The 13,386-nt window shown below is 36.6% G+C and overlaps 1 protein-coding gene across 2 annotated transcripts in view; it reads right to left on the reverse strand.

Annotated features, from left to right (window-relative positions):
• The window catches only part of LOC138325523 (uncharacterized), a 29,810-nt gene extending 24,956 nt beyond the window's left edge, over positions 1 to 4,854 (reverse strand). The window contains exons 1-4 of one of the 2 annotated variants that reach the window (XM_069271249.1): positions 4,768 to 4,854; positions 4,202 to 4,403; positions 1,382 to 1,408; positions 331 to 580 (exon numbers count right to left, since the gene is read on the reverse strand). In XM_069271249.1, coding sequence (XP_069127350.1) covers positions 331 to 580; positions 1,382 to 1,408; positions 4,202 to 4,352 — 428 coding nt within the window. In that variant the 5' untranslated portion in view covers positions 4,353 to 4,403; positions 4,768 to 4,854. The remainder of the gene's footprint in view (positions 1 to 330; positions 581 to 1,381; positions 1,409 to 4,201; positions 4,404 to 4,767) is intronic. The other variant, XM_069271250.1, reaches the window with a different exon arrangement.
• Positions 4,855 to 13,386: the final 8,532 nt, after the last annotated feature.

The following is a 13,386-nucleotide window of genomic DNA, read 5'->3' on the forward strand; positions in this document are numbered from 1 at the left end:
TACCTAGAGGGTGTGACAACAAAATCACAACCTGAGGGGAAATTCATGTTCATTTTCCCACATACAAAAGAAAAATAAGAGATAATAGCCTAAACAGAAGCATTTTCACTGCGACATGAGCATGGTTCCATCGTCACACCGCATGAAGTCATGACGTCATGTAATTGTCTTTGGTTAGCGCGCGCAATCTGTCATACCCTTGGGGTTGACAGGGAAATCTCCCACAGCTAAAACCAATGACAAATCAGTGAATGGTGGGAGAAAGATATATCAGGGTCCACTACATGTATATACCTTATCAATTTATGATCTAATGATTGTATATCTTACCTTATTACGTCAAAGATTAATTCATACACTTTTTTCCCCATGTCTGAGGCAGGGGAGTGTGGTGGAGGGAAACCCTTAACACAGATTTTGTCCTGAAGGGCCTTTAGACAGGCCCCTATAGATTCCTTGTTGCCTTCTCCCATACAGATCTGCCAATGGGTGTACAGTTCCGCCTGGAGACGTTCTTGGTCCTGGTAATCAGCTTTCTTAAAGTTATATCTACTTATAATATATTCCAACACAGATACTCCTGTAAATAAACCATTCATCACATGTTAAATTCTGTAACATGTTGATTTATCTGCACTGTGAGGTCATATGATCATGAAAGGCACAAAATTTTCCATTATTTTGGGTTTTTAACCACATCAAGCAGTGAATAAGAAAAATGCAGTAACATATTTGTTTTAGATGGCTAGTAGATATATATTTTTTTTAAATATGACAATAAAGATATCTATCTAGTCCCTTTCCAAAACCAATTTTGAAACAAATTTTAAGCAGAATTGTGTTTCTCTATTCAAATACTATGATTTGTGATGGATCCATTCAGAGTTCCTTCCCTTCATGTCACTCTGTCAGTAGAGGGAAATAACTCTGTTAGTTCACAATGTGATAGATAATACATAGTTTTTATTTCACTCACAAATACTTCATGGCAAATATACCTTATTAATGAGGATTTCTATTTTCTTATTTAAAAACATGTTTTGCTCAAAAAGTTGCATTATACTGTGAGCCAGTTGGATTAAAACTAGATCTTTGTTACACCCCTATACACTATACGTTCCAGTATGATGAATGCAAAGCATCAGAGTGTGATCTAAGATCTGGTTTTAATCACAGGGACCTGGCTAGAAATTCTTTAACAAACAGTAAACATATACATATTATACTATTATATATATATGTATGCTGTCTGTTGAAAATTAAGTGCCAGGTCCCTGTGGTTTTAATCAGAATGACTTTGAGTGTTCAATGCCTTCAAAATCTAAAAGTTTTTTTTTACTTCAATTACAGATTAATGTGTGTAATTATTATAAATACTAACCTTGTTGTGCTGGTTCCAGGTCCTGATCTGTAAACAAAGAGTGCTAAATCTTTATCTACATGAAAAATTCTTACAGATAATTAAGTTTTTTATATGTCAGATGATGATATAATGGTGATGATATAGTTATTATGCTGATAATGTTACTGCTGATGTTGCTGATGATGATGATGATGATGGCGAGAAATAGGACAATGACTGCTGCTGCTACTGATGATGATATAATTATGATATAAGGATGATATGATGACAATGTCATCACCAACATCTTATCATCATAATCGTCAGAAGCAACATTAACACATACATAATCATCATCAATTGATCAATATCATGCTGCAACATCAAAATCATTATGCTCTTGGTATGTGACATCTTCTCTTGATACATATTTATAATGTCATTTTATCAACTGCATCATTTTGTATCACCTTTATCCTCACCTGTCCTCAGATCATTACAGGTGTTATATCTATCATTGTGATCATTGACAATACCTCCATCCTTACCTGTATTCAGATCATTACAGGTGTTATATCTATCATTGTGATCATTGACAATACCTCCATCCTTACCTGTCCTCAGATCATTACAGGTGTTATATCTATCATTGTGATCATTGACAATACCTCCATCCTTACCTGTCCTCAGATCATTACAGGTGTTATATCTATCAATTGTGATCATTGACAATACCTCCATCCCTACCTTCCTCAGATTACAGGTGTTATATCTATCATTGTGATCATTGACAATACCTCCATCCTACCTGTCCTCATATCATTACAGGTGTTATATCTATCATTGTGATCATTGACAATACCTCCATCCTTACCTGTCCTCAGATCATTACAGGTGTTATATCTATCATTGTGATCATTGACAAATACCTCCATCCTACCTGTCCTCAATTACAGGTGTTATATCTATCATTGTGATCATTGACAATACCTCCATCCTACCTGTCCTCAGATCATTACAGGTGTTATATCTATCATTGTGATCATTTACAATACCTCCATCCTTACCTGTCCTCAGATCATTACAGGTGTTATATCTATCATTGTGATCATTGACAATACCTCCATCCTTACCTGTCCTCAGATCATTACAGGTGTTATATCTATCATTGTGATCATTGACAATACCTCCATCCTTACCTGTCCTCAGATCATTACAGGTGTTATATCTATCATTGTGATCATTGACAATACCTCCATCCTTACCTGTCCTCACATCATTACAGGTGTTATATCTATCATTGTGATCATTGACAATACCTCCATCCTTACCTGTAGATTACAGGTGTTATATCTATCATTGTGATCATTGACAATACCTCCATCCTTACCTGTCCTCAGATCATTACAGGTGTTATATCTATCATTGTGATCATTGACAATACCTCCATCCTTACCTGTCCTCAGATCATTATAGGTGTTATATCTATCATTGTGATCATTGACAATACCTCCATCCTTACCTGTCCTCAGATCATTACAGGTGTTATATCTATCATTGTGATCATTTACAATACCTCCATCCTCACCTGTCCTCAGATTATTACAGGTGTTATATCTATCATTGTGATCATTTACAATACCTCCATCCTCACCTGTCCATTACAGGTGTATATCTATCAGGATGTTTACATATCATCTATCATTGTGATCATTTGACATACCTCCATCCTCACCTGTCCTCAGATATTACAGGTGTTATATCTATCATTGTGATCATTGACAATACCTCCATCCTTACCTGTCCTCATATATTACAGGTGTTATATCTATCATTGTGATCATTGACAATACCTCCATCCTCACCTGTCCTCAGATTATTACAGGTGTTATATCTATCATTGTGATCATTGACAATACCTCCATCCTTACCTGTCCTCAGATCATTACAGGTGTTATATCTATCATTGTGATCATTGACAATACCTCCATCCTTACCTGTCCTCAGATCATTACAGGTGTTATATCTATCATTGTGATCATTGACAATACCTCCATCCTTACCTGTCCTCAGAGATTACAGGTGTTATATCTATCATTGTGATCATTGACAATACCTCCATCCTTACCTGTCCTCAGATCATTACAGGTGTTATATCTATCATTGTGATCATTTACAATACCTCCATCCTCACCTGTCCTCAGATTATTACAGGTGTTTGATCTATCATTGTGATCATTTACAATACCTCCATCCTCACCTGTCCTCAGATTATTACAGGTGTTTGATCTATCATTGTGATCATTTACAATACCTCCATCCTCACCTGTCCTCAGATTATTACAGGTGTTATATCTATCATTGTGATCATTTACAATACCTCCATCCTCACCTGTCCTCAGATTATTACAGGTGTTATATCTATCATTGTGATCATTTACAATACCTCCATCCTCACCTGTCCTCAGATTATTACAGGTGTTATATCTATCATTGTGATCATTACAATACCTCCATCCTCACCTGTCCTCAGATTATTACAGGTGTTATATCTATCATTGTGATCATTGACAATACCTCCATCCTCACCTGTCCTCAGATCATTACAGGTGTTATATCTATCATTGTGATCATTGACAATACCTCCATCCTTACCTGTCCTCAGATCATTACATTACAGGTGTTCATATCTATCATTGTGATCATTGACAATACCTCCATCCCTACCTATCCTCAGATCATTACAGGTGTTATATCTATCATTGTGATCATTGACAATACCTCCATCCTTACCTGTCCTCAGATCATTACAGGTGTTATATCTATCAATGTGATCATTGACAATACCTCCATTCTCACCTGTTCTAGGATCACTCCAGGTAGTATATCTATCATTGTGATTGACAAAGTAGATTTCAGGTCGTCGTTTGGGTGCTTCAGCTTTCTGCCATCCCTCAGGTAGGGGTGCCTCTGGCTGGTTCGAAGTGCCTGTCTGCCTTGCTGCAGCCATTAAAACTGTTGGATTTTCAGTACCGGTAACTACATTTAGATTCTGCTAAAGCTGCAAAGAAAAATAAACTAAAAAGAATAAAATAAAAAAAAAATACATTCCAGTTGATAACTTTATATCCATTGAGAATACAAATTGTAACAAAAGCAATGCAGTTCATTTGAACAAACATCTGCATAATGCTTAATGCTTACAGAAACATACAAATGTATGTTTCTTTTAGCATTATGTATACATTATGTATATATATATATAAACTTGTAGAAGTGTTGACGCTACAGTACAGATGTTACACAATGGAGAAAATTTACAGATACGAGTGAAAAATACATCAGTGTTAATAGGTATTAATTTCAATTCTTTAATGTAAAACAGTAACGCGGTAGGATAGAGATCCAAACAAAAAGTAACATACACTGTATAACCGAATAAAACTTCAGTGATGCTGGATTGCCTTCCACAGCCATTTGTAAACAACAACGTATGACTAATGTGAAGAAATGGTAAACTCTAGAGGGCTCCCAAATATATATAGGCGCGTTCGTATTGAGAAATATGTGATTGCGAAATACAGTACTGTTATGGAAATTTTTTACAATCTCTTTGTAATATACCCGATTAGTCGGAAAACAAGATGTAGCCGTAAGAATTTCCACAGTTCGTTCATATTTCTTTTTCACATTTCTCCATATTTGAAGAGGTTAATTTAAACTACATTCGAATTTTGTACTTACAATGTACTTAAATGTATAATCAAGAGTGTTCTCGAGGTATCGTTTTTCACGCACTTAAAAATGTATTACTCGAAACATATGCGTTGTTATGCGAAACATCTAATGCATCATGCATAAATTGATTACCAACAAAGTACAGTGGAACGGAACTTAATCAATTCAAAATATTTAAGATTTGAATTTAAAAATAATAATATTCAATTCGCATCTTTTAATTCATGCCACTTAAATCATCGCTCCTTTAATATCAAAATGTGGATATTGGAGGTCACAAGTCGCAATAAACTTTCGCGGAAATACATTTTTTGTAGCTAGAAATTTTTACGTACTATCAAGTTCTTGTTTTCGTAAGTTTCGCGTATTTGATTAATAGTTTTGCATACTAACACGTTCTTGTTCGAGTAAGTTTCGCGAATTTGATTTACAGTTTTGCGTACTAACACGTTCTTGTTTTCGTAAGTTTCGCGTATTTGATTAACAGTTTTGTGTTCTAATACGTTCTTGTTTGCGTAAGTTTTGCGTATTTGATTAACAGTTTTGTGCACTAACATGTTAAATTGTTTGCGAAAATTTCTCGATTACAATTTTAAAACTCCAAATTGAACCAAATCGGTTTCGTATTAGGCCCTACATCTAATCTATGTCTTCTCAAAATGGAAAATATTTGGATGATTAAAAAAAGAAATGTAAGTTTATTGTTAGTTTTTGCAGTAAATGTGTTTTATATGCAGCAGTAAATTATGAAGAAAAATGCAGCTTATCATTATTTTTTAATTTCCTAATTATCATTTTTTTTCTTTGTATTAAATCATACTAAATATGGTTTCACGATAGCCTTTGTTTTTTCGCCCCTGTAAACATCAATATTTAATTTAGTGCCTGCAAGGAAAATGTTTAGATTAGATATTTTGTTTTATTTGAAATGTAAATTCTATCTTACGATCAGCTAAATATAACATTTTTTTTCTCAGTTAGTAACCTTGACCTTAAAGTTACATGTGCCGTGATTTCCATACTCACGAATTAAGAAGAGCTTTTAATACATTGTATGTTATTTTCCATCACAAATGACCAACATTTTGTAAATTACAACACTAACCAATACGTAGGTATTAATTTTACACGTAATTTATAAAGCATCATAAATGTTTTTTGTTCATTTGGATGATTTCCACAGCTTAATCAATCATACCAAGTAGTTTTCAATAGATAACAGAAGAAACATTGGCATGCTAATAATAACCGTAACTGGTTCTGTGTTATTTTTATAACCATGGTTTCGGGTTTTCCCCTAAGTTCCTCTCAGCATTGTAATCTTATGCTACTCAAATATAAATCGTGTTGTGAACATATTTAGCATAATAAAAGGCATAAACATGTGTTATCGATGGTGGAATTTTTCAATACTATTGCTTAATCAGAATTCAAATATTTTAATGTTATTATTTAGTTAATGTCCACACTCTTTGTTCAAGGTTGTAAATTGTAAGCTGACCAGACATTGACAGCTTAATTTCCACGCGAATGCGCTTCATATTGTAACTCGGTAAAGCTCGGGATTTTCCCATTCAGATGTATAAAGCATGATGACGATGTCGGTGAAACAGATTACGGACAGGAAAGTTGTACACTTTATCTACACTAATTATGCCTATTATAGCCAATCATATCGAACCCACAGATAATATGGAGGGTTTTGTTTTAAAGAGTAAAGCAGATGTTGTTTGTTTTGTATATGTAAATCTTACACGTAAACAACAGACAGTATATTGAACTCTGACCTATATACATTGTATATGCACGCATACAAGAACGTGTATGTACCTGTATAAGTATGTACATGTATACATACGACTTAGAATGTATGTCAATTCATTTGCATAGCGTAAAACGCATACTCTTTTAAATCATCAGTTTAAACTTTTTATTTCATTCAATACACAAATAAAAATGAAATAAAAAATTCAGAAAACAGATTTTACAATACCTATATGAATCTGTTTTCTTAATACATGTAGACAGACTTGTGGCAAGCCAAGTTACTTTTTATTCTTTTATTCCGATATCGGAATTGAATTTCCGATATCGGAATTAGAATTCTCGATATCAGAAATTCAATTCCGATATCGGAAATTCTAATTCTGATATCGGAAATTCTAATTCTGATATCGGAATTAGAACAAAAATTCTTGATATCAGAGATTCTAATTCCGATATCGGAAATTCTAATTCCGATATCGGGAATTAGAAAACAATTTCGGGAATTAGAAAAACAATTTCCGATATGGGAAATTCAATTTCCGATATCGGAAATTCAGTTCCCGATATCGGAAATTCTCTCTACTCATTATTTGCATTGCAGATTATACTTCATTTCCGATATCGGAAATTGAATTCTCGATATCGGAAATTGAAATACCGATATCGGAAATAGAATTACCCATATCAGAATTTGTTTTCTTATTTCCGATATGGGAATTAGAATTTCCGATATCGAAATTAGAATTTCTGATATCGGAATTAGAATTTCCGATATCGGAATTAGAATTTCCGATATCAAAAATTAATATGAATTCCCGATATCGGAAATTGAATTTCCGATATCGGTATTTTAATTTCCGGAAATTTCCCGATATCGGAAATTAGAATTTCTGATATCGGAAATTGAATTTCTGATATCGGAAATTAGAATTCCCGATATCGGAAATTGGAATAAAAAGTAACTTGGCTTGCCATACTGACTGGTGATCCCGAAATAGGACATGGGTTAGCGAGGTTTAACAATAACAAATAAAGGATAGCTACATGTCTTTTTAATTTGGGAAACACTGAGATGGGACATAGAGGAAGGAAGGAGAGACGAAAGAAGAAGAAGAGGGGAAAATAAACAAATACAATGTACATTATAGTTGTTTCTCATTTGGGAAAAAGTGAGGTGGGAAAGAAAGGAACATCCTCGATACTCCAGGGGTTTCTATTTCTGACGGACGTTATATCAAGACATGGACTGCATGTATCTCATAGTAAAACTAAGTCAATGCAGCAGAAAAAATATGACCAACCACATGCATGTACCTGCAGATACTCCCTTTGAAGACACAGGGACTTGTAACGTAGGTTGTGAGAAAGTCTGTTGTGTATACATGTGTACCAGCCCTATATACTACATAAAAGGACAAGGGAACCAACGGCTCGCTTGGAAGAGGTACACCTGCCTCTACAAAAGTCGCCCGTATTCCGTCAAACATGGATAAATAAAGGTATGTTAATATATTAATTCGTGTCTGAAGTTTTGTTTTCCGTATCGAAAATTTATTTAGGAATATATTAGTATTAAATATATACATATCTATCCATGTTTGACGGAATACCGGCGACTTTTGTAGAGGCAGGTGTACCTCTTCCAAGCGAGCTGTTGGTTCCCTTGTCCTTTTATATAGTATATAAGCATAGGCCTAGTATACATGTATACACAACAGACTTTCTCACAACCTACGTTACAAGTCCCTGTGTTTGAAGACTACAGTGAGAGCGATGCCCAACACCAAAGCCACACAGTCAACCACAGTGTACGGCTCTTATCTATTCTATTATGTTGCCATTAGTTCTATTATGTACGGTGGCTGAGAGCGGACATGAAATAAAAAAAAATAATTACGTGTGAACGCAATAGTATTGCGTGCGAACGCAAAAGTATTGCGTGTAAACGCAATAATTATTGCGTGCGAACGCAATAGTATTAGCACGCAATACTATTACGTTCACACGCAATAATCATTTCGTTCGCACGCAATATTATTGCGTTCACACGCATTAATTATTGCGTTCGCACGCAATACTATTACGTTCACACGCAATAATTATTTCGTTCGCACGCAATATTATTGCGTTCACACGCAATAATTATTTCGTTCGCACGCAATAATTATTTCGTTCGCACGCAATAATTATTTCGTTCGCACGCAATACTATTGCGTTCACACGCAATACTTTTGCGTTCACACGCAATACTATTGCGTTCACACGCAATAATTTTTTTTTATTTCATGTCCGCTCCCAGCCACCGTACGTGCTAATACTATTGCGTTCGCACGCAATAATTATTGCGTCACATAATTATTGCATTCACACGCAATGATTATTGCGTTCACACGCAATACTTTTGCGTTCGCACGCAATACTATTGCGTTCGCACGCAATAATTTTATTTATTTCATGTCCGCTCCCAGCCACCATAATTATGAGATAGTCCGGGGGTACTCCAACAATGTTAGAGGTAAAGCATGACGAGACACCTTTGATCATTACGTCGTGCCCATCAGAAGTTTCTCAATATCGAGATCTAATATATTGGATTAAGTCCCGGGGTGGATATAACGTTAGTGATAGTAACCCTTAGATTATCGCGCATAGGACACTTAAATGTTAACAAGTAGGAATCTGTCTTTAGAGGGTTGTGTGATTGACATATTACGTTATTAGGTGCTGGTATAAATAGTAACAAAACTAAGTTTAGCTAGTGGTCAGTCAATCAGCGTGAAAGGAGCAAGCTGTAAGTAGGCCGAATGATATTGACCAATCAGCGCGAGTGAGGAGCGAATGAGTAGCCAAAAGTAAGTCGCAGGAGTGCGCATTAGACAATCCTCAGCCGTAGCCATGGGGAAGGGAAGATGGGCATAGTCTCGAGTAGAGGTATCCTCAATACTCCAGGGGTTATACTATTACTGACGTTATATCCACACCTAGACCATCCTCAATACTCCAGGGGTTATACTATTACTGACGTTATATCCACACCTAGACCATCCTCAATACTCCAGGGGTTATACTATTACTGACGTTATATCCACACCTAGACCATCCTCAATACTCCAGGGGTTATACTATTACTGACGTTATATCCACACCTAGACCATCCTCAATACTCCAGGGGTTATACTATTACTGACGTTATATCCACACCTAGACCATCCTCAATACTCCAGGGGTTATACTATTACTGACGTTATATCCACACCTAGACCATCCTCAATACTCCAGGGGTTATACTATTACTGACGGTTATGTCAACACCTAGACCATCCTCGATACTCCAGGGGTTATACTATTATACGTTATATTACTGACGTTATATCCACACCTAGACCATCCTCAATACTCCAGGGGTTATACTATTACTGACGTAATATCCACACCTAGACCATCCTCAATACTCCAGGGGTTATACTATTACTGACGTTATATCCACACCTAGACCATCCTCAATACTCCAGGGGTTATACTATTACTGACGTTATATCCACACTAGACCATCCTCGATACTCCAGGGGTTATACTATTACTGACGTTATATCCACACCTAGACCATCCTCAATACTCCAGGGGTTATACTATTACTGACGTTATATCCACACCTAGACCATCCTCAATACTCCAGGGGTTATACTATTACTGACGTTATATCCACACCTAGACCATCCTCGATACTCCAGGGGTTTACTATTACTGACGTTATATCCACACCTAGACCATCCTCGATACTCCAGGGGTTATACTTTACTGACGTTATATCCACACCTAGACCATCCTCAATACTCCAGGGGTTTATACTATTACTGACGTTATATCCACACCTAGACCATCCTCAATACTCCAGGGGTTATACTATTACTGACGTTATATCCACACCTAGACCATCCTCAATACTCCAGGGGTTATACTATTACTGACGTTATATCCACACCTAGACCATCCTCAATACTCCAGGGGTTATACTATTACTGACGTTATATCCACACCTAGACCATCCTCAATACTCCAGGGTTTATACTATTACTGACGTTATATCCACACCTAGACCATCCTCAATACTCCAGGGGTTATACTATTACTGACGTTAATATCCACACCTAGACCATCCTCAATACTCCAGGGGTTATACTATTACTGACGTTATATCCACACCTAGACCATCCTCAATACTCCAGGGTTATGACGTATATTACTGACGTTATATCCACACCTAGACCATCCTCAATACTCCAGGGGTTATACTATTACTGACGTTATATCCACACCTATACCATCCTCAATACTCCAGGGGATATACTATTACTGACGTTTATATCCACACCTAGACCATCCTCAATACTCCAGGGGTTATACTATTACTGACGTTATATCCACACCTAGACCATCCTCAATACTCCAGGGGTTATACTATTACTGACGGTATATCCACACCTAGACCATCCTCAATACTCCAGGGGTTATACTATTACTGACGTTATATCCACACCTAGACCATCCTCGATACTCCAGGGGTTATACTATTACTGACGTTATATCCACACCTAGACCATCTTCAATACTCCAGGGGTTATACTATTACTGACGTTATATTACTGACGTTATATCCACACCTAGACCATCCTCGATACTCCAGGGGTTATACTATTACTGACGTTATATCCACACCTAGACCATCCTCAATACTCCAGGGGTTATACTATTACTGACGTTATATCCACACCTAGACCATCCTCAATACTCCAGGGGTTATACTATTACTGACGTTATATCCACACCTAGACCATCCTCAATACTCCAGGGGTTATACTATTACTGACGTTATATCCACACCTAGACCATCCTCAATACTCCAGGGGTTATACTATTACTGACGTTATATCCACACCTAGACCATCCTCAATACTCCAGGGGTTATACTATTACTGACGTTATATCCACACCTAGACCATCCTCAATACTCCAGGGGTTATACTATTACTGACGTTATATCCACACCTAGACCATCCTCAATACTCCAGGGGTTATACTATTACTGACGTTATATCCACACCTAGACCATCCTCAATACTCCAGGGGTTATACTATTACTGACGTTATATCCACACCTAGACCATCCTCAATACTCCAGGGGTTATACTATTACTGACGTTATATCCACACCTAGACCATCCTCAATACTCCAGGGGTTATACTATTACTGACGTTATATCCACACCTAGACCATCCTCGATACTCCAGGGTTTCCGAATCACTTACGATCTCTATCCACCCCTGGACTATCCTAATAGTAATTGAAGGCAGCTTAGCGGTAAACATTTGACCAATCATAGGCCAGCAAAGATTTCCTTGAAGACTACAGAGAGACGACACCTAACATCAAAGCCACACACCGTTATACGGCTCTTCTGATGTATTCCAGGTCTGTTCTGTTGCCTACTACTATTACTAGACCAGGGGTGTTGATATCGCAAGTGACCTGGAACACCTCGATATCCAGAGGTTGCACCTGGATTACTCATAGTATTACTGACGACGATGGAGCCGGTTCGTTAGTGGATTATTTATGGTGGTACATCATCAAGCTATATCCTGCGTTATACTATTACTGATCCGTTTTATCCACACATACCACCTCACAGTTCTGCAAGGGTTTAACTATAAGAACGTCTTTCACACCTGACCACCTCTACTCCAGGTGCTAATAGTAACGTTGATATTTATCGCAGTAATGTTGAGCATTTATTGCGTGACTCTGGTTTACTGGAACGTAAAATTTCGACTTGTGATGAAATTGAAACTTTTACATCTGATCTGATTTGTATAATCAAGAAAGCCTCTCTTATTTCTTTGCCTAAAAAGAGACTCCGCACTTTCCTTAAACTATACTGGAATGGTCATCTCAAGGACTTCCATAAACGATGTGCTCATCGTCGTTTGTAAGAACAACATTTACAAAAACTGAATGATGACATCGTAGAGGCAGCTGAGGTAGATCAGCGGACATTTTGGAAAATTATTAAAAATCGAAGTCAACGTAACAGTGGAACAGCTAGTGCTGAATTAACTTTTGACGGCAAAACAGTTCGAAATCCACAGCAAATTGCAGCTCACTGGGGGGAATATTTCTCGGTTTTGTATAAACAATCTGAATGTACAGATTACGATGATGATTTTAAAGAATTTGTTGACTTAAAAGTGAAAGATCTACTTGATCAGCCTTCTACAATGTCTAGTTTTAACTTTAATGATTTTACAATATTTGAAATCTCTAAAGTTTGTAAGGAATTACCTTTAGGTAAAGCACCGGGTCATGATTCATTAGTATATGAACACTTTATATATGGAGGTGATTGTTTGTATTATTGCTTAACAAGGTTATATAATGCTTGTGTATCTCGGGAGTTTTTCCCTGTGAGTTTGAAAAAAAGGTATCATAAGTACGCTGTATAAAGGCAGCAATAAACCTAAGAATGATCCAAACAGTTATC

This window comes from Argopecten irradians, chromosome 6, assembly GCF_041381155.1.
Source record: "Argopecten irradians isolate NY chromosome 6, Ai_NY, whole genome shotgun sequence".
Taxonomy (NCBI): Eukaryota; Metazoa; Mollusca; class Bivalvia; order Pectinida; family Pectinidae; genus Argopecten; species Argopecten irradians.